This window comes from Natrix helvetica, assembly GCF_964273705.1.
Source record: "Natrix helvetica genome assembly, chromosome: 1".
Classification (NCBI taxonomy): Eukaryota; Metazoa; Chordata; class Lepidosauria; order Squamata; family Natricidae; genus Natrix; species Natrix helvetica.
In genome coordinates, this window is record NC_138548.1 from 240,997,396 (window position 1) to 241,025,298 (window position 27,903).

At 40.7% G+C, this 27,903-nt stretch overlaps 1 protein-coding gene across 3 annotated transcripts in view; it reads right to left on the minus strand.

Moving 5' to 3' along the window:
- The window catches only part of RNF213 (ring finger protein 213), a 128,498-nt gene that overhangs the window by 8,151 nt on the left and 92,444 nt on the right, over positions 1-27,903 (minus strand). For 2 of the 3 annotated variants that reach the window (XM_081936989.1, XM_081936988.1), the window contains 22 exons: positions 26,626-26,808; positions 26,349-26,506; positions 26,158-26,260; positions 25,774-25,888; positions 24,432-24,648; positions 24,046-24,242; positions 23,348-23,470; positions 21,243-21,353; positions 19,827-20,069; positions 18,422-18,506; positions 17,251-17,285; positions 16,924-17,018; positions 12,225-12,384; positions 10,223-10,397; positions 9,483-9,574; positions 7,362-7,613; positions 5,658-5,790; positions 3,650-3,730; positions 3,120-3,300; positions 2,830-3,031; positions 2,326-2,406; positions 1,777-1,974 (listed from right to left, as the gene is read on the minus strand). In XM_081936989.1, the coding sequence (XP_081793115.1) occupies positions 1,777-1,974; positions 2,326-2,406; positions 2,830-3,031; positions 3,120-3,300; positions 3,650-3,730; positions 5,658-5,790; positions 7,362-7,613; positions 9,483-9,574; positions 10,223-10,397; positions 12,225-12,384; positions 16,924-17,018; positions 17,251-17,285; positions 18,422-18,506; positions 19,827-20,069; positions 21,243-21,353; positions 23,348-23,470; positions 24,046-24,242; positions 24,432-24,648; positions 25,774-25,888; positions 26,158-26,260; positions 26,349-26,506; positions 26,626-26,808 (3,220 nt within the window). Of the gene's footprint in view, positions 1-1,776; positions 1,975-2,325; positions 2,407-2,829; positions 3,032-3,119; positions 3,301-3,649; positions 3,731-5,657; positions 5,791-7,361; positions 7,614-9,482; positions 9,575-10,222; positions 10,398-12,224; positions 12,385-16,923; positions 17,019-17,250; positions 17,286-18,421; positions 18,507-19,826; positions 20,070-21,242; positions 21,354-23,347; positions 23,471-24,045; positions 24,243-24,427; positions 24,649-25,773; positions 25,889-26,157; positions 26,261-26,348; positions 26,507-26,625; positions 26,809-27,903 lie in introns of all 3 variants that reach the window. The other variant, XM_081936987.1, reaches the window with a different exon arrangement.

Consider the following 27,903-nt stretch of genomic DNA (forward strand, 5'->3'; position numbering starts at 1 on the left):
CCTCTTCACCTAACACCGATCCTTCACTGTAGACTGAAGGAAGCAGTGATGGGGGGGGTCAGCCTGGGAATTAAGGGTGTTCCTAGCTGAGGTTGCAACCCTGGGCCTCTGGGCCCTGCGATGCAACTCTGCACCCACGCCCTGTGCGATGGCTGCTGAGATCATGTTTTGTAATGCAGGGGAAGGTTAAACTCAGAACCTTCCTCAAATCTCAGCCCAGCAGCTGTGGGGGTAAACGTGGCTGTAGGCTCTGAACATGTGGGCGCTGAAGCTGAGGCTGGGCTGGCCTCAGAAGGACCAGGGGGAGATTGGGGCCCCAATTCCCCTTCCTAAGTTGCCAGTTCTAGCGGGATACGGAGGTCCGGAGACCAAATCTGTATTTCAGTCAAATGAATGGGAGAACCGGGTGAGGGGCCTTCAGCTACTAAAGCCGGAGGTGTCCTGTTGGTGGCGACGGGGGATTTTGATTTAGCCTTGCCCTTGCGCTTGGCGGCCCTAATCGGAGCCACGGATGAAGTGCGAGCTCTGTGACTAGTGGCCCTAGTGGTGGCTCTTCCCACCCTAGTACTGGCACCGGTGGCCTTGGAGTGCAGCGGGGAAGAGGTAGAAGTCCCAGGGCTGCCTCCGGAGATGGAACAATCAGCCATAGTTACTAACAAGGAGTTGAAAGGCTCAGCTCACGACCCAGGATCAGAGGTGATTGCTAGAAAGCCGAATTGGAATGATTCTGAATACTTGCAAAGAAATGACGTGCGCTGGAGTGGTGAGATGGCGAACCGACCTCCTCAGCTCCCAGAACAAGCCGTTAGTGACGTAGGCGCCGTTTGGGCAGGAAACACTAAGTGCGCCCCTTCCGGCTGTCCCTCAGCGCTCAGTGCCGGTGTCAAGATTGGCCACCGCGGCAGAAATGGCACGAAATTCAAATGTTGACAAAATGGCGACCGCTTGTTACTAAGCGCTGTATGAACCGCAGCCGACACAACCAAAGTCAATACGAAGGGAACAGCAGCGCCACAATCCTGAGGTGATGAATCACGTTGGGCCGATCGCGCCCTCTATGCGGATCCTGGCCACTCAAACCGACACGAGAGAAGCGAACCTACTCTCACCGTGGCACCCGTGGGGCAGAGAACGGCAAACCGATTCACATCCGTGGCAGCTAGCTGCTGCAATTCTTCCAATGCGCTGGTCCCCTCCTCCGGCTGCGAGAGCCTTAAGGGGAACTGCTGAAACACCAACGGGAACAAGTCTAGCCCAGTGTAATTGCTCCTCTTCGAAACGAGGAGGTAACGCGGCTCACGCTTGCTTGAATCACAATTCTGTCCAAACGCACAAAATAAAACCATACGAAAGAAATCCAGAAAGAACAACTAATTGAATAAGAATAATAAGGAATAGGAAGTAATTTGTCTAATGTCCTAGAAGAAAAAAAAATTACGTCTCTTTAGGCTGGACTGAGTTAAAAAACTGGATTACCCTAGTCAGAGGAGGCGTGATCAACAATTACATAACTCAGTCTCTGGGCTAATGGACAAAGTTAACCCATGCTTGGATTCCCCAAGCAGTGCACAGGAGAAGACTGATATTTACCACTCACAAACATGCTTAGAAACTTTCTTCTGTGATTAAAACAGTAGAGATCAGAACTAAGTGGGGAATACGTCAGCTGCTTTTTCTCAATCTGAGCTATGCATACAGTATATACCCTCATCCTCACTGGCTTTTCTCTTTCATTTTGCAGAGATGAAAGTTGAGCCTCTGATCCCCTGCACTCACCTTCCTCACTGGAAGACTTATCTGATTGCTCATCTGCAGGACATTTTTCGTGTAATCAGTCAAAGTCATATGTGAGTCACCTCCAGTTGTAGCCAGGAATCCTAAAATAATTTCAGTGACCGAGAGTGCCTCACAGATGTCACTATACGATACCAAGTCTCCTCTGATCATGCTCATTTTAGAATTTGAAAGGGAGCTCTGTAACATAAGGAGATAAGATCAACCAGCATTCATTCCTGGCACATTTTTCTATAAAGAAAAGGCACACCTCTTCAGGGCCTGCAAGCAACTGCACACATATTCAAGCAAGCTGCTGCTTTCACCATTGCTCAGTCTCTATACCAAAGTTTTTTTCCCCCTCTACAAAATAACTAAAACTCCCAGGAATCTGTAACGCTGGATAGATAAAATCATTTCAACTGAACAGTAAACCCACCCCTTCCTATAAGCAATGCGTATTGAGCACCCCGTGGTATATAATCAAGAAAATAGGCACCAGATGGAATGATAGTGAGATTTGCTTGTCTTTTCCTCTTTTTCAAAACTCACCTGCGTTTTCAGCTTTGTCTTGATATTGCTGAACAGATGCTCATAATTTTGGTCATACCTGTGTATCAGTGTGGGTATGCCCTATTAAGAAATGGAACAAAGCAGATGCTTGGTTAGCAGTTCTTTGTAAGAGTAGCTTCTGGACTAGTGGTTTGACCTCACAAACTCCAGAGTACTAACTAGTTACAGCAAGTTTCTATGGTGCATACTGACAGTCCCCCAGTGTCCTTTATTAAAAAGGACACTCTTGTATTTCAGAAAGCTCCCTTTTAGATTTATTTGTTTTCTTGGTTTTGCTCTTGAATTTTCTTCTGTAAAGCAAAATTATAAATGTATACAATAATCTTTTTTAATCCTGATGTCCCTCTTTCAGGTTTGTCCGGTATTTTTTCCCCAAAAAACACACTATATTGCCAAATGTATTCGCTCACAAGCCGATTCTGATTATGTGGGTGGGTGAGCGAATACTTTTGGCAATATAGTGTATGTTCACGGTGCACCTACCTGCAATGTGATCTTGGGCTTCCCTTGTAGGAATCTACTGACAACTTGCTGCTCAATTTTTTCCAGGTCAAACTCCTGCAGGGCCTCTCCTCCTTTCTGCACGCTATACTGGCAGTTGGACAGGATGATTGGGATCAAATCCTTTTCGACTTCATAACTGATCACGTGCAGATCGGCCACTTCAGCAGGGCTGACAGAGTATCTGTTGAGAAGTAAGAAGGGAAAAGTAGAGAAAACCAACCGTGCTGTTTATTCAGCGGTATCTGTCAGCTGCAGGGAGAACTGTGTACCTATTGGCATCCGCTGAATCCTTTGCTATGGTGTTGACGAAATAATTGTGCAACTGAATGAGGTAGCTGACCAAGGAGGTGGCACAAAGGCCTAGATCTCTCCGGCGAGGCAAAAGGATTTCAAATGGATCTTCCATAGTGCGGTCCATGCTGCAATAATCTTTAGGAAGCTTAATTTCACCTGCAGGGGAGAAGGAAGCCAGAGGCACCATCTTACTGTTGAATGCGCCATTTTAGTTGTGGATAACTTCTGGCTTATATAATGATTTGTTGCCATCAATTGTCCCCCCCCCCCCATTGCTGAAGTACAATTCCTTCAGCCCCCCCACCACAATTCCCTAACTGCATGGCCAATGATCAGGGAGGCATGAGGTCAGCAAATTCTAGAGAGCTACAGCTTCTGCTTTGTGGGCTAGAGTCTGTAGGCCAGCCAAAGATAATACAACATGTGTTTTTTTTCTTTTGGTAGTATTGAGGAATTCCTTATTGCTGCCATTTGGTTTGACTGATAAAGTAAGCTTGAGTCTCACCGTTTGTTTCTATGGATAATCGGAGTTTGTTCCACACATCCAGAAATTTTTCCACTCGGCCTTTCATTTTTAACTTGACACCTAGAGGATGCAAGAAACATAGTAAGAACAGCTGGAATATAGCCAAAACTTATTGCTTTCTGATTTTTAAAAAAATGAGATAATAAAAGGAACTTTGCTGCAGCAGGCGAAGTTCTATCCAGCACAAGATGCCACACCATTCCTTGTGGCTATCAGTCACACTTATTATTTAATCCCCGACAACCCCAATGACCCTAGTAACTCTGAGGCATCTAACTCAAAGGTTTAATTTAGTTAGTATATTTTTCAGAAAGAGTTCTATGATCTTGGAAGATGCCTAACCATCACAATAGAATGAAGTGAAATCTAAAGAAGTCATTATCCCTAGGCATGATCTACTGGTAGCTCTTGATTTATAACCACAATTGGGATCAGAATCTTTGTCACTGAACAAAGTGACCTTTCGTTCAATGACTGCAATCCCAGCTCTCCCCGTTGCAGTCATTAGGCAACTATGCAAGTTGTTAAGCGGAGAGTGCTAGATCTGCCTGCTGAAGGAGGGCAAGCAATTTCCCTCCATGAGTGGAAAAGAACTCTTGCCGTAACCTGCAGAAACAAAGCTTGGATTTTCAGGATCCAACCTTTATTTATACAGACTGCCACAGGATTCCTCCCACCACCACCACCTCTGGGCAGAAAGGAACCTCTTGTGGTGGACTGCAGAAACAAAGTTTGGATCCCGAAGATCCAAGCTTCATTTCTGCAGTCTGCTAGATAATCCATCTTCCCTCCATGTGCAGAAGAGAACTGCTCTGGCTGGCTGCAGGAACAGAATTGGGATCTTCGGGATCTGGGCTTCATTTCTCCACCCTACCGGAGTTTGAGATTGCCTCTGTGTGCAAAGGGGAACTCGTTCAATAGATAACCTCTGTTTTGGTAGCTCTTTGGAGGCGTCACCCTCCCTTCTATGCACAGAGGAGAACTTCTTCAAGGAGCTACATACCTTTGACATCTAACCTGTTTCTGCAGCCCTTTAGAAGAGTTCCCTTCCCTTCCATGCAGGGAAGAGAACTCCTCCAAAGAACTGCAGAAGTGGAGGTCAAGACCTTCAGGATCTGTGCACCAGTTTTGGGGCCCAACAAAGGAGTTCCACTCCTCTCAGCTGGCAGCCCTTCGGCTCTCATTAAATATCGAGTTATAAAAGGAAAGTACTGCCAAATGGAGAGGAGAGATTTATGCACCTAGCTCCCACACTAGATGAGAATTTTCAAAATACTAATTTTGTTAGATCTAGGTTGCCTCAGTCCTGGTGATGTAGTATCCACAGAACAAGGAAATGAAGAAAAGGCAAATTTAAATGATTTGTGCCAAAAGCCAGACTGTTTCCTTCCTTAAACCCTCAAAAGGCCAGTTGGGGGTTAGCAGAGAGGCTTTTGGCAGGGCCAGCCCTTTTTGTGATTCCATCTCCTGGAGGCTCTCAAGAGCTGTCTTCCATGTAGAAGGAAGAATGGAACGCTCAAGGTTGACTCAGCCTTCCATCCTTCCGAGGTGGGTAAAATGAGGACCCAGATTGTTGGGGGCAAAAGGCTGATTCTGTAAACTGCTTAGAGAGGGCTGTAAAGCACTATGAAGCAGTATATAAGTCTAAGTGCTATTGCTATTGTATCCGTATCAAAGCATCCCTTTTCTCCAAAAAGAAGGAAGCTCAGAACAACTGGCTTTTTTGCATGTAGAAATAATAATAATAGCCTTTATTGTCATTGTACATCATGTATACAATGAAATTGGTTAAGAAAGAGGGTGTGATTGATCCCATCTTCCGTTCCTTTCCTCACTGAGGCTTGCAAATGTTTGCCAAGCACAGACTTTGCACAGATTAATACAATTAGCTAAACACCTTTGTTTTCTAAATTTGCCTTGTAGTTAAGTAAATACTTTAATGCTCTTATGCTTTGCTATCTAACCAGAGAGCAAGGGAGAATCTCACCTGAGGAAAAACTGCTGAGAAAATCTTCAATTGTGCGATGCTCAATTTCTGAGATGTTCTGAAATCTCTTCACCAAGTCTTTCTGCAGAGCAAGAATTTCTGGCAGAAATTTCACCTGCCTCAATTCAGCTTCCTAAAAATGGAGCAGAAAAGGTCAAATCAGAAAGCAGAAGCCGAGTCTTTAGTAATGAATACAAGGTAACTGTCCTTGAAATAACACCGTATATGCTTTATACATTCAGTTTGTATACGTTTAGTTTACACATAAACACATAAACATACATGAAATCTGGTTCTCTCAAAAGTAGGATAGTATTGGGAAGCATGTGCTCCTCATTTTGCACATGGATAAGATTGCATCAGTATTAACAGATTATATTAAATCAATATAAATAGATATTCACTTTCTGTTCTGAAAAAACTTGTCCATGAAGCTGGAAAAGTAGTACTGTTGACATTACCCAATTATAAACAATCTAGCTGCTGCATCATCAACAAATGTAGTATTTCAGACATAAACGTGTTTGCTCTTACACTTCATCAAAACAAATACTGATTTGTTCCTCTTTCTATCCTTATTCTACTTTTGGGAAAGCAGTCAACTGGCAGCACCCAGCACGCAACCCTTCCTTTCAGATTGGAAATTCTTTTTAGCCAGAAGAGGCACATTGCCCTTTAATGTGGTTGAGAACAAGTGAATTTAAAAACCTTCTGAACATAGAATAACAAGGCTGGAAGGAAATGTAGAGGTCCTCTAGTCCAACCCCATGTTCAAGCAACTCTGCATGGGTTTGGACAGCATTAAGATGGGCACTGGAGAATGTGCAATGTTTGTGAATAAATCTCCTCAGTAGTAATTTTAATATTGATTTGACTTTAATAATGCAATATTATTTCTGATGTTGATCCCCACTCTTAAGAAAGAGCTTTCTCTCTTTTTTCTTTCTTCCTTCCCCCTTTCTTTTTTCTTTTCTTTCTACTAAAAGATAGTACCCAAGACTGCTGATTTATTTTCAACTGTATGCTTGAGGCACACAATAGATTCACATGCAATTAACATGTCATTTCCCCCCCCCCTTAATAGAAAACAAAGCAACAATTATTTCTCCCACCACCACATCCAGTTACATGAAATAATTCTGTGATTTAGTTTATTCCTGCCCATTCTTGCTACAAGGGCAAAGCAACTGATTTCTGTGCAGTAAGCACATGATCCAAAGGCTGATCCAGAAAGCAACTAGATTAGCAACTAAATGATCAAGCAACCATGTATTTGCCCCACCATTAAGTTCCACTATTAATTTCACATGTGTAAGCATGCATTTAAAAAAAAACTAGCTTGATTTAAATCTGACAGGGCTCGGCACTTTCAAAGTTTAGAACAGATTTGGGTCTCTGGATGACAGCGCTAAAGAAACACCAGCACAGAGGTTCCTTATGTTGCAGCTGTGATGTTAATATTTCAAAGTTCCTGCGCGGTTTGATGTAGCTCAGCTTTTGACAAGGAGCTGACAAAAGAATTTCTGCTCCTAGATCAAAGTGGTTACATTAATAAAACTCAAGCAAAAAGAGAAGGCAGACACAAATTTTTGTGTTGGACAATTAATTAGGACAAGCAGCTTGACAACTAGGTTTCAGCACTGCCTATCTCCCGTTTCACAAATCCCAGGACATGACCACTGGCAAAGATATTGGCATGCTCACCTTTTGCAAAAATTTCTGCAAGATGGGCACAACATCCTTGCCACCTTTCTGTTGGACGATGTGAGCCAGGTGCTCGACTGAGATCCTCTTCTTGAAACTCCATATCCGAGAGGAGTGTATAGCACTGTCCTTAGGAAGACGGGACAGGAAGACTGCAGGGTCCCCGTAAATAATTTTCACTACAGGGTTGGAAGAAAGTCTTTCATCCTCACTGATTTGTTTATTCAAGTCCTGAAGTGCTTCATCCAAAGCCTGCTTAGAAAACACGGCCCATGTGTGAGAGGTATCAAAAAAACAGAGTGCATAAAAATAACTTTTTAAAAGCAATTATTAGAATCATAGCATTCACCCAGGAACAGGGGTGAAATCCTCCTGGTTTGGCCAAACCGGCAGGGACGATTGGCATCAGTTCTCCGAACCGGTAGCAAAAATCCCTGGTGGCCCTGCCCATGCCCACCTGGTCGCCGCTCACCTCTTCCAACCGCTCAACCCGCCCACCCAATCCGAACATTTCTCCCTCCATTCACAGCAGAGCTGCTGCAGCCTGTCCCTTTAAGGTAGACCCAGGGAGGGAGGGGGCTGGGGCAACCATAAAGGGAGCAGCAGCTCTGCTGTGAGCAGAGGAAGAAACATTCAGATTGTCTTTGCCACAGAATTCAACGGTAAATGCAGCAGAGACAATCCAAACGTTTCTTCCTCTGTTCACAGCAGAGCTGCTGCAGCCTGTCCCTTTAAGATAGTCCCCAGGAGGGAGGGGTGTGGGGGGGGGAACATAAAGGGAGTGGCAGCTCTGCTGTGAATGGACTCACACACTTTTTCCTACCAGGTTCTGTGGGCGTGGCTTGGCGGTGGTGGAGGCATGTGACTGAGAAGGCACAGCCATGAGTGACATCTAGTTGGCCACACCCACTCAGTCATAGGACACCACCACCAAGCCACGCCCACAGAACAGGTAGTAAAAAAATGCATTTCACCACTGCCCAGGAATCTACAGCTGTAATGAACACTTGATTGACTGACTTTGGTTATTTTCTTAATTCAAATATACTGAGCTTTCAAAAGCTGAATGGTAATTTCTTAAAAGCTACAGTTTACTTAAAAGTATGGTTTTGAAATGTGTCTCATAGGTCTCCATTCTGATAAGAGCTATATGAAAAGTCAGCTTTTCCACAATTCTGGATTGAGCTAAGAAACTAAAACCATAAGGTAGATACACAAAAAACATTTCAATATCATGGGGCTGTTTTCCAAAGGGCAAACAGGCAGCAGAGATTGTAAAGTTTAGTTGGCAGAAAAGGGGTAAAAGTTGCTTGCCCCTCCTTCCTGGTATAGGGAGTACTCTATAGATACATAGAGTATATCTGTAGTTATGGAGATAGTTGCTTTAGTCTAGCAAAATTCTGTGTATAGGTGAAGAACAATAAAGGAAACTACTCAGAATTAACTCCATGTGCTGATCTTGGTTCTTGGGAACCTGTCACACTATCTTCCATGTCCATTTGTGATCTGGAACCCAGCTCTAGACAATTTCTGGAGTTCACCCCTAGCACTAGAGTTACCATGAGGATGTTGAATTTGCCTCTATGAATGGCTGTATATATTAGTTCTTAAGTATAGGATTGGGGGAAGGTTAAAATGGTGGATATGTCAGCCCTCTCCCTTTGGCAGGAAGTATACTCAAAAACCAATGAGCAAAACCTCACAAGCATACTTAATTCATTAAACAGAACTAATTAATACCTTGCTTCTTTCAGATAATTGGGGAAGATAAGATAGCAGCAATTTCTTGTTTTCTAGCAATTGATGTTACATATTGCTAATAGACAATAGAGGCCCAACTACTAGCTTTATTATATCATTAATATGATGTATAGACTCAAGATAGTATTGCCAACTGACTTTGTGTCTACAGCACCAAGAAAAAACACAGTTTTTTTCTTGTGTCTAACTCACATTTTGCCCAGTGTCATTGTTTATATGTTCCAGAGCATATAAAACCTACTTTAATTTTAAATTCAGCCTGGCCGTGTGTGTGTGTGTGTGTGTGTGTGTGTGTGTGTGTGTGTGTACACATATACGTAGGGAGACAGACAGACAGAGACACAAGCATTTTTTTTTTACCTTTAATTGAAGTTGAATGATGCATGCAACACTTTTTTCCCAATTGTTTCTGTGCTCTTTGATGGAAAGCTCGCTGTTAAAATATACTGGCCCTGCAAAAGATTTATTGCATTTATTTGGCCCCCAACTAGCCACTTATTTAGCTTCTTAGATTCAGAGGGAAAAACGTTTAACATGTTTTCTTCCTTATATTGCTCTTGTGAGAAGAGAATATTACAAAGAGTTCTATATGGATTACACATTCTTTCCATAGTGAAACACTTCAATGTACAGTTGAATTACAGATGCAAGTGATTTCTCCAAACCTATACAAGAAACCACATGGGAATTCAGTGAGCTCAAGATTTAAAACGAAGAATGCAAGTTACCGGGTTGCAAAAACAAATGTTGTGGGGTGAGTTTTAATACACCATTATTTCCCCCTGCTAACCATTGTTTATTATCACAACCATTATCACACAGTATTATGCAGGTTAATGAAGACATATCATCAGAGACTTTTTGGACAGATATTAAGTTATCTAACACATTTAAATTCCTTAATGAAATGAGTGTGAGTAGGAAATCAGGTTAAAAGCCAAGAAGGGCAACCACTCACTGGCAGTGATTTCTCATGGGCATAATATTTAATCACTCTTGGTCACTGGTCCTCCCAGTTCCTTTGAAGTATATTATTAAAAAATGTGCTGCAATTGTAAGTCTTTAAATGTAAACAACATTCAGCAAGCTGCTGTCCTTACATTGTCCTTCATGTTGGTCCTTGGAAAGGCTACATAGAATGAGATGGATGACATTAGTGGTTTCATCAGCACTCTTCCCAAGAGTATTCATCAGCTGCTCAATGTCTTTATTAATATGCTGCAGCAAGAAGGTTACTGGATCCTGAACCTGTGGTTTTATGATCTGCAAGATAGACTGAACAACAGAACCTACTATTCAGAATTCGTGTCTATATGACTTGTGAATGAGCATTTAATTACAAAGCTAGGTACTTAAGCAAATATTTTAATAATATCCCTTTAACTTAAAAATAAATGAATAAATCACTATTATAATAAGGGGAAACCACAATTCTCTTGACTTTAATTTTCTGCTACCACAATTGAGCACTACTTTTTTGATAACCTCTTGATTTGTTAAGATTTCTATTCCATCTTTCTACCGAACAGTTTAAAATGTCATAGAACAGGGCTCCCTCTTCCATTTTTCCTGTAATAAGTACACTGAAAAGTAGGTTGGAATGATAATCACCTAGCAAACTCTATGGCTGAAGATGGATTTAACCTTGAGTTTTCCCAGTGCTAGTGCAACATCTTGGTTCTCTGACTTGCATTCTTGGCAAAGAGTATGCAACCTAATATGCCTTTTTGTTTTTGATGCTAGTGCTCATTGCCCACAGAGAAGTATTACTGATATTTTTTAGCAGCACACTGAAACAAAAGTAATCTGTATTTTAGAATTGAGTGAAAAACATAATTCTGAACATGCTTCATGATCACATTTTTCACTGAGTTCTGAAATGCAAATTACTTTATTTTCAACATGTTATTAAAAACATAAAATAATATTTCTCTATGGGCAATGAGCACTCATATCAAAAGCAAAAACACCCCAGACATTTCAGATTGCATACTTTTTGCCAAGAATGCAAGTCAGAGAATAGCTACCTACAGCCTCTAATTACAGAGAGTAGCTAACTTCAGATTTGATTAAGCAAATCACATTTGCAGTTAATTCTGGAATAAGATGGAAATATGCAGGCTGCTTTTGAAAATAGGATGAGTGTGGAAGAAGTGAAGCACAAGTATCTGAGGGAAAGGAAACTGTAAGACTTCATCCAGAGCAGTGGTTTTTCAAACTTGGCAACTCATGCTGGATGGAGAATTCTGGATGTACACATCTTAAAGTCGCCAAGTTTAAAGTCTGCCCTAGAAGATCATGGTCTCCACTTCGCTTCATGGCAACTTTGAAGCATTCATGGAACAGTGGCAATACCCAGGGTGTCTTAGGCTTCATGATCATTAAACACCTAATTATAGTTATGTTTAATCAAGTTGTTACTTTATAATTAGTACTATATTACTATAACATGACTACTGCCCATGTTCCCCAGAAAATAAGACTGGGTCTTATATTAATTTTTGCTCCAAAAGACACATTAGAGCTTGTTTTCCGGTTAGGTTTTATTTTGGGGGAAATACAGTATTAAGTGCAACTGTTTGGCTGTCAATCTTAACTGAGTCTTATTTTGGGGGCAGGGTAGTGGTGGGTTGCAGGCAGTACGCTCCGGTACGGGTGTACCAGAGCCTGCCCGGAGCACCGGATACTGTTCCGGTACGGTGCTCCGGAGGGCCCACCTGAGCTCCTTACCAGCCTTTTAAGTCTTTGGTGCTTCGCTGAGCAGCTGTAGTGTCGTGGAGGCTCGCAGAAGCAGTAAAACGATACCGGGCCCACTCCAACTGTACCGGTTTGAACAGGATCTGGAACCCACCACTGCGGCAGGTCTTATATTATGAGTGTCCTGACAAATAATGCTAGGGCTTATTTTCCAGTTGGGTCTTATTATGGGGGAAATACAGAATAATGGCCTCGTATTCTTAGCACCTATAATTATTTCTTTTCATAATATTGAGAAAATCTGATTTTTCACGTCATTCATTTTACATAAGTCATTGTCTCTTCATGTATAATGCATTTCAGAAAGAAGCAGGTATGTTGTAATTTTTGTGCAAAACAAAATACCTGGGCATCATTTGAGGCTCCCAGAAGCAATGCTAAATGAGTGAGCAAGCGAATCAGAATTAGAACAGCAGGAGACAACTCCCTCTCCGATGTGATCACTGGATCCCTTTTCCTAGGATCTCCAAGTATGTGGCCTGTCTGTGTCGTGTCCTCACTATTACTGCAAAGATATCACCAAAATGTGCACATTTTAAAATTATTTTACAATGATTTCCAGATAATGAGAATTATAACTAAATATTTGTCATCCAAAATTGGGTAGATAAAGGTACTCCTCAACTTATCACAATTCATTTAGGGACTATTCAAAGTTACAGCAGCATAAGTCAAGCATACGTTATGAGTTGGAAAAAAGTGACTTATGACCATTTTTCACACTTACGACCACTGCAGCATTTTCATGATTACATTATCAAAATTCAGATGCTTAGCAACTGGTTTATATTTACTATGGTTGCAATGTCTCAGGGTCATGTGATCACTTTTAGTGACATTTTGACTAGTGAAGTCAATGGGAAACCAAATTCACTTAACAACTTTGTTACTAATTGTAATGATTCACTTAATAACTATGGCAAACAAAGTTGTAAACTGGGGCAAAATTCACTTAACTGTCTTGCTTAACAACAATAATTTTGGACTCAGTTGTGGTTTTAAGTGAGGCCTATCTTTATATTATGCAATACACACAAAGTTGTAGCAATATTTATTTTCTCTAAGGAACGGTTGCAAACAAAATTAATACATTTTACAACTGCTGAAGTAATCCTAGCAAGCATCTTAAACATTTTGTTCCGTTTTGTTCAGGGATGGGATGGGATAGTTCATGAGGGAACAGAATAGACTGATACAGAGAAATTTCAGGAGAAAGGGGACACAATAGAAACTCCTAATCAGTCAAGATTATCTTCTGATCTACATGTTAATATTGTTGAATTCAAAATGGTGTGTGACAGGTACCTCTAACAGTGTGAATTCTAAATATTCCAGTTAGAGAGAAAAGCATCCACAATGGCTAGTAAACTAAACCTTCAGATCTCTAGAAAACAGTGATTAGCCACTCTTGATGTTACATAGCAAATCAGGAGTTTAATGGAGACTTTTGTTCTTTTGACTCCCCCTGGAAACACATTGTAATTTCTTCAAGGACTCAGGAATAAATTGGGCTAACAGACATTTTTAGCTGCAGAGACAATTACATGAGGGTTTTATTTTCTTTAGTGTCGGCTTAAGATACATTCCCTAGTTTCTGTCAAAGTTGACTCTCTCCCAGAAACTTCATTAATATCTTGGATGCACCTACCTATTTCTATTTTTTTCTACCCTAACAGCCCAACAGTTTTCTTTGTTGTTGTAATTTTAAAACTTTCCGAACTGTTTAAACAGATAGCTTTGATACCAATTTTAGGGGAACTTGCTTCAGAATGCCTAAGCTTCCCCAAACGTGGTACGAAATTATGAAAAAAAACCTTGGTTTTTTTTTCAATTGGCAGAGAAAGAAAAGATTTCCCCTCCTCCCCCACTTTTGATTTTGTTCTTATAGTCCTCATTCATGGAAAGAAAAAGGTAATCAAATACCACCTGAAAGCAGCAATTGCTGCATTATCCCAGGTTGGCCTAGTTCAGGGGTGTCCAAACTTGGGAACTTTAAGTCTTGTGGACTTCAACTCCCAGAATTCCCCAGCCAGCATGGCTGGCTGGGGAATTCTGGGAGTTGAAGTCCACAAGTCTTAAAGTTTCCAAGTTTGGACACCCCTGGCCTAGTTAGTAGAGCAGAAAAAGGCAGAAATACGGTTGACTACTCTGTGCAGACTTCCAGAAGCATCTAAATGAAGTGTGTGAGATACACAGAAGAAATGCACAAGTAGTTGGTTGCTGTAATTATTATTAAGGAGCCTGCAGGTAAATAATTTAGATGCAAAAATAAAAATTAGCAAAGGCCCTCAAAACATTTTTTTTCTTGTACCCTAAAAATGTGATGAAGGCAACAAACTTGGTGTTAGGCAAGAGGATTCAAAAATGACTAATAAAACTAAAAATGGAGTGTTTGGTACTTCACCTTGCTTTGGGTGTACAAAAAAAACCATATTCTCCTATATGACAGGGAAGTGTGGGTCATACAACCAAGAAGGTGGCAATTGTGATAACCAATTTCAGCAATTTTCCCCAATTCCACCCCATGGTGAAGCACAGAGACAGAAAAAAATCTGAAAAAAATTACTGTAAGCAAATAAACTTACAGGGAAAAAAATCTCTCCACTTTTTATCTCAGATTGGAGTGAGCAGCAATTGTCTCTGCAGAAATCTACAGTTCTGAAGTCTTGCTAATTCACTGCAATCTCACTCAAGAACTGTAAGTGCTAAGGAATGGTTGCTTCCACCCAGTGACGTGCGGTGAGGTTTATGGCTGGTGAGGCTGGTGACGTCATCAGCGCGAGCCGCGGTCCCCTTCATGTTGACTCAGGAAGGCGGGGAATGGGACGTGTGCAGGAGGCTGAAGCTGCCTCAGCCTCCTGCACACATGGTCCCATTCCCCTCCTTCCTGACGCCTGAGTTAACATGAAGGGGACCATGGAGCATGCTCCGTGGGACCGCGACTCACACTCCACGGCCCCCTTCATGTTGACTCAGGAAGACGGGGAATGGGACGTGTGCAGGAGGGAGGCTGAGGCTAGAGGAGCCTCCTGCACACGTGGTCCCATTCCCGGACATGTGCAGAAGGCTCCTCAGCGCCTTTTCCCTTTTTTTTTTATTTTCATGATGAGAGCGGTGAGGCTCTGCCTCCCCTGCCTCCCCTGACCGCACGTCCCTGCTTCCACAATAAAACAGTGGGTGGGGGATGGGGGAATCAAGTGCCTAAGTGTTGCTTCCCTTTTCATATAAGAAAAGGCATTTTGGAGAATATCAAAAATACTTTTTAACTGTTGCTCCTCAACATACAGAGCCCCCAAAATTACATTAACAATTAAAACATTTAGTAAACTAGAAAAGGCTAAAATCTTGAAAAAATTCACAAAAGAATAACACCATTTCCCACAGAATCCCAGAATCGTTTTATATTTTATAGCAGTTCATTAGCTTTGTATTCCATATTCCTGTTCAAGAATTTAAGGCAGGTAGGGTTTTTTTATTTTTTAAAAAAACCCCAGAAACTAAAGAGTAAAAAACATTACTCCTAAAATTAATGTTAAATTCATTAACAATAGAGAGCCTGTCAAAAGAGACCAGCATGTTCTGATTGGCTTAATGCCAAGAGAGTGAAAAGCAAATCCAGCTTTGGAGAGGAGGTATTTTAGAGCCTGGAAAGACTGCAAGAGAAGGATCTCGCTCGCATGCCAGAAAAATGATCATTTGGTAATGGATGCCAACGGAGACCGGTTGCAGCAGGAATGAGCAACTTGTGGTCTACATGAAGCCCTGCTCCCTTTTATACCTTCTGTCCAAATTCATGCACTGTTGAATTTGGCAACCAAATTATCCTGTTTCCCTGGGGAAAATAGGAGTGATTTGGCCCCCCAAATACTCCCATTCTTATTTTTAAAACCCTGGGAAAAAAATAACAAAAGCTGAACAAAAAATAATGCGTTTCTGCCCTTTCCATCAGCATCACCATATCAGTACAAAACCTGCTTCTATTCCTGGAAAGCCAGGAGGCTGATCCCCAGATCCTCAACAGGTACTCACCCAGCCTTAGATTGTCTACCTATCAATCTCTTAGGCAGTGGTGAAATCTATTTTTTTTTACTACCGGTTCTTTGGGCGTGGCTTGGTGAGGTCATGTGACTGGGTGGGCGTGGCTATATAGTGATGTAACTGGGGGATCAAAAGACAGAAACTCACAATGTCCTGCTGAAGCAGGGTTGGACTAGATGACCTCCAGGTCCCTTCCAGCCCTAGATTATCCTCTGAAGCTGCTTCTAGTGCCAGGTTTGTAGTCCTTCCTTCCTCTCCTTCTTCCCTCCCTCCCTCCCTTTCTTTTTCTCTTTCCTTCCTTTCTTTCTTTCTTAGCAAACCCCCCCACCCCCCCTTTTTTTTTTGGTATTTTTTACTACCAATTCTGTGAACCAATAGCATTTTTTACTACCGGCCCAAACTGGTAGCATTTCACCCCTTACGGCTTAAAAGAGTAATGCCAGCTCCTTAAACAACTAGACATATGATACAGATAATCCATGACTTCATGACCACAATTGAGCCCAAGATTTCTGTTGCTAAGTGAGTTTTGACCCATTTTACAATCTTTCTTGCCACAGTTGTTAAATGAATTGCCACAGTTGTTAAATGAATCATAGTTGTTAAGTTAGCAACATGGTTGTTAAGTGAATCTGGCTCCCCCATTGACTTTGCTTGTCAGAAAGTGGTGAAAGGGGAGCATATGAACCCAGGATGCTACAACCATCATAAATATGAGCTAGTTGCCAAGCGTCCGAATTTTGATCACATGACTGTAGCGGATGCTGCAACCATCGTAAATGTGAAACTGAACTGACTTCAGACCAAAGAGTCTAGGAGATTAGGTATAGCAGGATCACAATTAGCTAGAGCTACTCAGAATGAAAACTGACATTAGTAGTCCATAGGTGATATTCAATGTCATTTTGCCAGGCAGGGAAATTATCTGTGTACACAAAAGATCAATAAATGACACATTTTTTCATCAGCATTTACAAATAAAATTCCAAGAAATTGAAATTCAAACCTTGCTCTTTGGAACATTGGCACTGGCCTGTGGTTATCACCCCCAATTTGAACACCACAATCAACACATTGACTACGTTCCACAGGTTGACCACACTGGGGGGGGGAGAAAGCAAATGTTATAAAACAGAGAACGAAAATAGTTCTTCACTATTTCAGTTAAGTCCAACTAGCATGTGATTAGAATATCCTTTTTAAATTATTAATCATGGTAATGATTTTGACTTAATTGGCTGTTGCCTTAAGGCATATATAATATTGAAGAAAACATAAGAGCTAAGCCAATTATAAATGCAGAACAATCTTCCCCTCCCCTTCCATTTCTTACCTCTCCAACAACACAGGGGTGACCATTTGGACATCCTGGTTGTATAAAGAAAGCAAAAAGTAAATCAGTACAATACTGCCAGGAATTCTAAATTATTCTCAGGATTCATAATTATAATCAGACTTCAAAAAGCTAATGACATTGTAAAAAAAGAGATCTAAAACAAAAGGGGAAAAAAAACATTCAAGATGCAGATAACATGCCATACTTTTCTTAGCTAATTACCAGAAAGATTGCCTGTGAAATCTTCAGGATTAATTTTTTTTTTAACTTTGGCTTTTACTTTTAACCTTGTACTTTAATCTTTTTAACCTATGCTTTTATTCGTGTGTGTTTATTGTTTTATTATGACCCACAGTCTCTTAGATGAGACAGTCATTATAGAATAGTCTGGTTTTTGAATCTTCAAAAACAGCAATGTCATATGAAATGACAGTACAGTAAATATGAAAGCTGCATATTAATCTTTAGCATTTATTTCTTAGGAAGAAATAGGAGAACTATTCAGGGAAATGTATATACTTGTTCTGTAGAAACCAAGTGCAACTGATAAATTTTATGTTTTGTACATCAATACAGCAGCAAGACTAAAAGCATTATGTGTCCAAAGTTTTCCCCCCCACCCTATTTTTCTCCAATTAAAATTGCATCTAAGCAAAATCACACTTTAACAACCAACTCTACGTATTGCATGATTAAAACTACTTTTAAAAATAAATTTTGCTGGCTGCTTTCAGAGACGGATTGCAGCAATTTTGCAGATTATCACTGTATCGGTTACATGGCGTTGATATGTAGGATCAGAAAACAATTGGTTTCAACGGAGCAGGTTTGTGTTTTGGAGCTCAGTAAATACCTTTATCTTGCATTTAGGCTTAATTTCCATTTTACATGCTTTAGCTTCCCCTTCTATGAAAAGGTCTTTTATGACTAGCCATTTTCTTTGTGGCTGTGAATTTGTCCATAGTTCTCTCCTCCATGCCCAAAATGCCCTATGATATTTTCTTAAAGATCATCTTGTAAGTCACAAAGCTAAGACATTTGAAGACCCTCACCAAAACGGAACGTATGAAAATACGTTCCTGGAAAATAGCAAAGTTTATTCAGACCTATACTCTGGAGAAATCCGCCATAACTTTCCCATCATATATCCTCAAAGGTTGATACTCACTATACCAATGAACTTTTCCCTTTAACTGCCACTTCTTCATAGCTTGAGCCAACATGTCTTCTGGCATGGTGGGCAGAAAAGCGTTCTGGTGAAAGGACAGAGGGAAAAATTGAATTGTGATATTAGATAATACACAGTGATCAGTTTCTTTAGGACTGCCTGATCTAACTGATCCAAACTCATTTTCTCATGTAATTAAAAAGTAAACACTGACAATTATCTCAAATTGTAAAGGTACAAATAAACAGAAGGGGAAACTAAGAAACAAGGTACAGTGGGACCTAGGGTGCTGACCGTAATCTGTTCCAGGACTTCGGTTGGCACCTGATGTGGTCATGACCAGAAGCAAGACTGACTGTGCATGCGCGCACACAAAAAATGGTGCCGAAGGGGAAATCACTGCAGCAGGGAAATCATCGCAACTGTATTTATTCGGCACCCGAGGATGTGTTCGTGACGTGAGTGAAACATTTAGCGGATTTTTCGGTCGGCACCCGAATTGTTTGTGGTCTGAGCCATTTGGGATCCGAGGTACCAATGTAGTTTGCCATGGTGACGCAGTGGTTAGAATGTAGTGTATTGCAGGCTAATTGTCCTCATTGCAAGACGTTCGATCCTGATTGTCTCAAGGTTGACACAGCTTTCCATCCTTCTGAGGTCAGTAAAACGAGGACCCAGATTGTTGGGGGTAAAATGCCATCTCTGTAAACCACCTAGAAGGGGCTGTAAAGCACTATGAAGCAGTATATAAATCTAAGTGCTATTGCTATTTTCCAGCATTACCTCTGAAGAGAGTCTGAAAGGTTTAACTGGCATGGTTTGCAATTTATTAACCAGTAAAAGATCCTGAAATTCCATTGTACCTAATCAAATGTTTCATGAGCATAATTTAAGCAGTTGGTGTTTATATTTAATGCTTTAGATCAGTGTTTCTCAACCTTGGTGACTGGACAGACTTCAACTCCCAGAAATCTCCAGCCAGCTAAAGGAATTCTGGAAGCTGAAGTCCACCCATCTTAAAGTTGCCAAGGTTGAGATAGACTGTGTCAACTGCTTTAAATGGTCTCCAGTGTGATTCTTTGAAAGACAGCCTTTCCCTTGATGGATCCATCCAGTTGTTAAAACATGTAAGAGAGGCTCTTGCCACAGAACATTCCCAAGTGTAGGGAGTGTTTGATACGCACTCTCTCCGCTCTAGAACTACTTTCTCTAGACCTTGATTTCTTGGTCATTAATTTGATCCTTGTTCATTTCTATATTTTTTTTTAAAATCTGCATTAGATATTATAGTAGTTGTTAACCTTCTTGAATATTCAAATTAACAAAGAGGCATGATACATTTGGTTTTTTTAAATAAGACTTTAAGTTTTTTTTAAAAAAACAGGTCCAGCATGAACTTCCTTACCAGCATTTTATTAGGTGAGAATGCCAGATTCCTTAGAGGTTCAAGGATTTGATTCTGGCCACAAAGCAAAACAACTGCAGTATGAACTGCCATTTCAATCACCATCGTGTTGTGGCCGAAAGACAGAGGAGCCAGGGTCAACAAGGGGAGCCGATTAGACACCAGAGATTCAGCAAGTGACTTCAGGTTTGCAGATGGAAGAACCCCGGAGTTCTGGATAAATTCTTTCAGTATATCACATTGCTGGAAAAAAGAGGGGGGGGGGGGAGAAAGTAAATAAGATTTTCTCACAGGTTCAAAAGACTTAATCTGAGACATAACAATGATTAATTATTTACTTATTTACATACTCATTCATTTAATATTATTTCACCTTGTTATCAGCAATTGTTTGCTGCCTGCTTAAGTGACTCTAGGAAACTTACAATATAGTAATACCAAGAATCTGGACAAGGTATGAATTCACTAACATAAAGCACAAGTAACAGCACAGAAAATGGCAACAGGTATACAGAAATCCTGTTTGGTTTACAGCAGGGGAGGGCAATTAATTTTCTCAAGGAACCACATGAGAAACTGAGTCTGCTGTGGCGGGCTCTCTGCCCCCTGCCACCACTGCATTGTCACTGCCAGAAGCCCTGTCATCGATACCACCACCATGGGATGGATTGGGACCATCCACCGGCCAGATGTGACCCATGGGCCTTAAAATGCCCAGATCTGGTTTATAGGTACAATCTTGTCAACAGATTTTCCAAATGGAAACAGCTGAGAGAAACCACAACCCATTCAGGATGTGCAAAATGTTTGACCTGAAATGTTCTGAGATCAAAACTGCTGTTGTGTGTGTCCCTTAGGAGAAAACACAGGACATTTGGTTTCGTGCACGACCAACCTATAAAAGTAGTCCTCAACTTACGACCACAATCGAACCCAAAATGTATGTTGCTAAGTGAGAAATTTGTAAAGTGAATTTTGCGTCATTTTACAACTTTCTTCCTGAAGATTTGTGAAGTGAATCGCTGCAGTTCTTAAATTAGAAACATGGTTATTAACTTTAATAACCATGTTTCTAATTTAAGAACTGCAGTGAATCTGGTTTTCTCACTGACTTTGCTGGTCAGAAGGACGCAAAAGGGGACCACGTGACTCTGGGACACTGCAACCGTCATAAATGTGAGTCAGTTGTCAACCATCCGAATGTAAATTGTGACGATGGGGAGGCTGCAACGGTTATAATAGTGAAAAATGGTCATAAGTCACATTTTTCAGTGCCGTTGTAACTTCAAACGGTCACTAAGTAAACTGTTATAAGGCGGGGACTACCTGTATTTAGTTTGCCCCAGTCATTTCTATGATTAGCCGGATCTTTCTAAAATAACCCTTATTTGCAGATCACAAGAAAAACTAATTCACCTTCTGCTTAGGGCGACCGCTTGGGTTGCTGCATCCATAGAGTGATGTGAACTCTCTGAAGATAGTCAAAAGAAAATGAACGGGCAGTGCAGACTTGGAGCCCTTATACACCTGAAGAGGAGGATACAAATAACCAAAACTATTAAACGTAAAATAATCAGGAGTCAAGTTTCCATCTGTGGCTGCTAACAGAATGATTAAGAAAACAGAATAAAACCAGAAGTAATAACAACAGAGCCTTACACTCCAAACCCCAAAGAGGTGTTAAATTATACGTAGTAGTTGAAATCCCCCTAGACAGATCTAGGTAACGGTAAAGGTTCCCCTCGCACATATGTGCTAGTCACTCGCGACTCTAGGGGGCGGTGCTCATCTCCGTTTCAAAGCCGAAGAGTCAGCACTGTCCGTGGTCATGTGGCTGGCATGATTAGACGTTGAAGGCGCACGGAAGGCTGTTACCTTCCCACCAAAGATGGTCCCTATTTTTCTACTTGCATTTTTACATGCTTTCGAACTTGCTAGGTTGGCAGAAACTGAGACAATTAATGGGAGCTCACTCTGTTACACAGCACTAGGGATTTGAACTGCCGACCTTTCTGATCAACAGGTCCTTAAGAAAGATCTATAAGCAGCTAAACCAGGGGTGTCCAAACTTGGGAACTTTAAGACTTGTGGACTTCAACTCCCAGAATTCCCCAGCCAGCATGGCTGGCTGGGGAATTCTGGGAGTTGAAGTCCACAAGTCTTAAAGTTCCCAAGTTTGGACAACCCTGAGCTAAACCAAGCTGTTTTTGTAAAAGGTTTCTCACCAATTATGTAAAGGCAAAACCTGGCAAGGGAACGGCACAGATTTGCATAAGAATCTCTATTCCAATCTGGCTGTCAATTTTATTCCACCAACTAGTGCAAGTAATTAGGACTGGATTATTTTTGTCTTTTTGACTTTCTCCTTGTAAGCAGATCTGTCTTCCACCAAATCAAACACAACAGACAAATCATTCTACAAAAAGACTCAAGAAAATAAATCACAAGCCAGGTTAATTAGAATCAATGATCCTGATAAGACCAAAGTGGATTAAAGCTCAGATCCTATGTATATCTTTCTTGTTTCCCACCGTGTTTCTCCCCAGATTCTATTAATTAGAGCAGTTATGAATAAGTCAGTGCACTCTATGAAAAGTGCCAACATGAGCTTCAATTTTGTTAGGAGATGATTACGGTATAGTGCAGTGATGGTGAACCTTTCCAGCACCGAGTGCCCAAACTGGAATGTGCATGCATGCACATCTATGCGCACACCGGAGCTCTGGAAACCCGAAGACCAGCTGACCGGTGTGTGCATGCCTGTTTTTTGGCTATTTTCAGGCCATTTCTTGGGCCGTTTTCAGGCAATTTTCCTGCTGTTTTCGGGCCAAAACCAGCCCGAAAAATGGCCTGAAAATGGCCCAAAAATGGTCTGTTTTTTGGCTGTTTTTTCAGGCCATTTCCCGATGCCTGCAAAGACCAGCTGGCCAACACGCATGTGCGTGTCAGAAACCAGAAGAGCAGCTGGCGATGGCACGTGTGCCCAAAGAGAGGGCTCTGTGTGCCATCTCTGGCACGAGTGCCACAGGTTTGCCATCACAGGTGTAGTGCTTTGTTGGGGGAGGGAAAGTCCTCCCCCCCCCCGAAAAAATACCCAGAAAACAAAAATAAAGTAATCTTGAGAGGATCTGAGGGATGAGAAAGATTGGGGATGAGTACATTTTCCCATGGCTGCCATGAGAATTAAATTCCAAAGGAGCTCACTGGCTCAAACAGGCTATGAGCTATTTTCTGATGGAAGGATAGTTTTTCATTATAACAATTACAGTAAAACTTCCTTCCAAAATTCCTGGTACTTTACATTCTCTAGAAAAACTGAAGGAAAAAAATATCAGAGCACCATTTGTCTCTTCAAAAACGTATCAACAAAAATCTCTTTTTTGTCCAGCACAGCTAATAGAAATAGAAATGAATGGATCCTTTAAATCCTCTTGTACTTTGTGCTTATTACCAAATGAGGGAAGGACTCCTCCTTCCTGCTAACCAAGAAGAGCTAAGCTGTTCAGAAAGAAAGAGGTTACCTTCAGGGCTGCTGCAATGACTTCTGTGTCACATGTTATCAATGCTTCCTCCACAGCATTGCGTATGGCTTTGTAGTCCTTGCCACAAACCAGGAAATGATCAATGCGACCAGGTTGGAATGCCTGAAGCCACAAACCACAACATAAACAAACTTCTTAAAGGCATACTGTATGTACTAACTCATTCATTTAACTTGTCCCTACCATAGTCAATGAGATTTTCAGACTTTCTTTAGAAAGTCGGGCAATTAGAAGCTTCTGAAAGTTAAAACTTTATGTCATCCAACTGTCAGAACTGCCTGACAGTTTAATCTTAGATAGCTGCCACTCCAACTATTCTATTTTAACACTAGTATCTCACAGCAAGATAATGTAATCAAGGGAAGCCAAACAAAGATCCTTTCAAAAAATTCCTTCCAACACCCATTCACTTGCCCCTTCCTGTTCAAAGTGTCTTTGGTGGCGCAGTGGTTAAAATGCAGTATTACAGGCTACCTCTGCATACCACCGCCAGGAGTTCAATCCTGACCAGCTCAAAGTTGACTCAGCCTTCCATCCTTCTGAGGTTGGTAAATGAGGACCCAGTTTGTTGGAGGCAAGATGCTGACTCTGTAAACCATTTAGTGAGGGTTGTAAAGCACTGTGAAGCTATTGCTATGCCAGAAAAAAATTATAATTTGGTAACAGATCAGAATTACCTTTTGCTCTTCAATTATTTCTGATGGAAATACCCAGTGATACTGGTGGTTATTCAAAAGCTTCTGTGTGAATTCCAACCCATACTGGCTAGTGAGCGTTCGCACAAGGTAAATGTTATGCCAGTTATTTTGAGTATTACGGAAGAACAGCCTCACTTTTTCCAAATGGCTTTTCTTTTCTTTTTCTTCATTACTGGCTGCAGAAGGAAGAGAAATTGGTATTTAATTCCCAACCATACCACAGTAGTTCTAAGAAGATGGACAACTTATCTTGCAAAGAGAATTTGTCTTGCAAAGTTCTGTATTTACAAAAAAAGGGTATCTCCTCATGATAGTGTAAGCAGCCACAGAAACAGGGTGTTGTTCTTTATTCATAATCCACTTGCCTGAAGTTTCATGAAGTTCAAAGATCACCTCTGCAGCTCTATCCAAGCATAGACGGAGGTTGGCAATTCCCTGCAAATACTCAATGGTAATTTTTTGGGAAACTGGATGACTGTTGTTGTGCAGATGAATGTTTTTCAACAGAAAAAGCCCATCCTTTGCCAAGCAATGTATTTTGGTTTCTTTGGGAAAATTTCCTGTTTTCTCACACAATGAATCCTGAAAATAAAGACAGTATTTTGCAATTTGTTCCCATTATTTTTCACATTTTTTTATACTAGTTAAAGCTTCCAGATTGAGTATGCCATCCCTGGAATATTTTCAACAAAATAAATAATTTGGTGTACTCTTTGGATGCAAGGAATAGAATAGTGGAGATTCACAACCCCAAAGTTCAACTGCCATCATATTAAGGCATATGGAAGGGAAACTAGTATTCCAGCTTAAGAGTCAGCATTGTCCCTTGGCTTTATAGGTGCCTTAGGGGAGTGAGTAGGTTTTAGATCTAGTAGATTTACCAATTCCAATCTGCCCAAGCATGCCTCAAGCTTTATACTTGTAACAGGTACAATCAAGATTTTTGCACTTACAGTATAATCAAAGTTTATGGGAGAAACTGTGTGTGGAGCCAGAACTGGAATGGGCTTAATTTACAGATTTCTTAAGTGATAATTCCAGATGAAAGTAGAACATTCAGAAAAAGAAGGGCTACAGGGAGACCTAGTATTAAGAACTAACATACATACATTACATACATATATCATTTTACTTGTTAACATCAGGAACATGGTGACAATATCTACTTAGAAAAATTAGTGAAGTATGTACATTTGCAATGATCTATTCTACAACATTATTTAAGTTGATATTAATACAAGTTGGCACAACATAGTCTATGAAAAACTGCTTTTACAGTTCTAGATTCAGCAACTGGTAACTTAGTAAATGTAAAACTAAATTGGAAAATGAGAAGGAATGACTAAAGACACTGATTCCTTTTGTGATTTAAATTTTCAGTCATTTCCAATTGAATTTCTTTGTAAAAGTCAGTTAAGAACCCAAGCTGACAACAATACAGCAGATTCTGATACAATAGCATAACAACAGTTTGACCTAAACACAACGTACATTTTTTTTTTTGAGAAAACCAAAGTATACCGGAGCCATAAAACATAGCAGAAATGGGATTACAGATCTTTAGGAACAATTTTTCTCCCTTTCCTTTTTCTTTTAGGAGAGCAACACACACTTTTTTCATGCAAATATATTACTCTTCCTCATCAACCTGCTGTCCCACTGGCCATGTTTCCCTCTAAAAGAAATCTGGGGAGGGGGGAACGTTACCTCAAAGCAACTGATGAATAGCATGTACAGCTCTATTTTATCTTCCTTGTCTATCATGTGATTTGCTTCCACTTCTGATAAATGCTCTTGTACATGGACTTCCACATCGCTGAAGCTATGAAAAGAGAAACCTCCATTTATCCACAAATAATGTAGGGATTTTTAAATTTATTTTTAATAATATTCACAAAATAAAAAAGATACACATAAGGATGCATTTCTACAGTTCTACAACATGGAGTGGGGAGAAGAATCAATTAAGTTTTAAAAAGTGATGTTTGAACGATAATGATGCCTACAAGGAAAATAGTTCATGCAATAGAGATGTTCACTCTGAAGTAGACTGTTCTGTCCCAATTTATGCATCCCAGTTGAAAATCTTACCTGTATTTCAGAAGCAATTTTAACACTGCAGAACGGATTACAGGAGTTTTATCCACCACATCATCAAAGGGGGACAAAGATTTGGTATATAAGCATCCAGTGCCTAAGGATATAATGCAAATCAGTTTGGAGAAACAGTACAACCACTCCCTTTAGGTTAGAGCAATCCCAATAGATGTTTATGATCATACCTCTCAAAACTGACTTGCTGACAAACATCAGCTTCAATAGCTCTACAATCACAGATTTCTCTGGGGGATCATTGCCTTTGAAACACATTGTAGAAACCAGGTCTACAAAAAAATTGTTGCATAATTTACGGAACTGGGCATTTTTCTTTATGGCAATGCTGTGGAGAAAATGGTAAGTTATTATTTCTCTAGTAAACTACCAAGAAATGCAGAGCCAATGCAACAATTGAAAGTCCTCAGAAAAACATATCTGCTGGATAAGAAGAACAAGGCTCACCTGTGCTTTTCAGACACTGTGGGATTGTAATCATCTGGTAGATCGACCAAGCAAAGTGGACAGTTCATCTGTCCTGGCCCCAGCCACTGTTTGATACAATCATAACAATATACGTGATCACAAGGAAGGTTTACTGGATCTCTAGGATCGCCCAAACATATTGGGCAACAGCTTACACCAAACCTGTGAAACCAAGAGGGAAACATGTAAGTAGCAATATGTAGTTGATTACAGAGTTCACAATGAAGTAGTACCATAGATAAGCACTGTTCTAACCTTCACATTTGTTTTTACTTATTTAGAGTATTTGTATGCTTGCCTATTCCTAACATGGTCCAGGGCTGCTTCCAGAAATACAATTAAAATGCCTTGCCAAATAGGTTTGCCTTAAGACCTCGCTTCAAAAGCAAGGATTTTACCTTATATACCACCAGGGTTGAAATTTTGGGCTTGGACAACCTAGAACTATGCCGCCTACGGTCTGACCTAAGCGCCGTACACAAAATTATCTGCTACAATGTCCTACCTGTCACGACTACTTCAGCTTCAACTGCAATAATACACAAACACACAATAGATACAAACTCAAGGTAAACCACACCAAACTCAATTGCAGAAAATACAACTTCAGCAACAGAATGATCAATGCCTGGAATGCACTACCTGATTTCTGTTGTTACATCCTCAAACCCCCATAACTTTAATCTTAAGACTGTCTACTATTGATCTCACCCCATTTCTAAGAGGTCTGTAATAATCTAAGAGGGCATGCATAAGCAAATGTCTAACGTCCCTGTCCTACTTTCCCTATTTATTTGTACCCATTTCCTGTACTCTTATTCATGTTTATTCTTATTCTTGTTATCTTGTACACGAGTGACAAACTAAATAAATAGAATAAAATAAAAAGGGGGGATTTGCTTTTACCTCAGTGCCAGTGGCTTCTTCCCACGTATAACTTCACTCATAGGAAAAGTATGGTTAATTGCAGCTATCTAATGAATCTATACAAAACCTCACCAATAGTGTTTCAGTAGTGACCTCAAAGCATGGGGCATATTCTGCCTGAGGAAGCAATCCTCAACTAAACTTGTCATAAACCAAGATCATTGTGATCCCCTTGTATTGAAACCACAAAGCCACAATAACTAGAAAAATTCTTGCAGCATGGAGGTTATGCCAGACCTTTGGGAGGTTCTGCTATATTGTGATTTGGTTACAATTTCTGGACCATCTTTAAGGAAAGCCACAGACAAAGCACACTGTAATAATTTGATT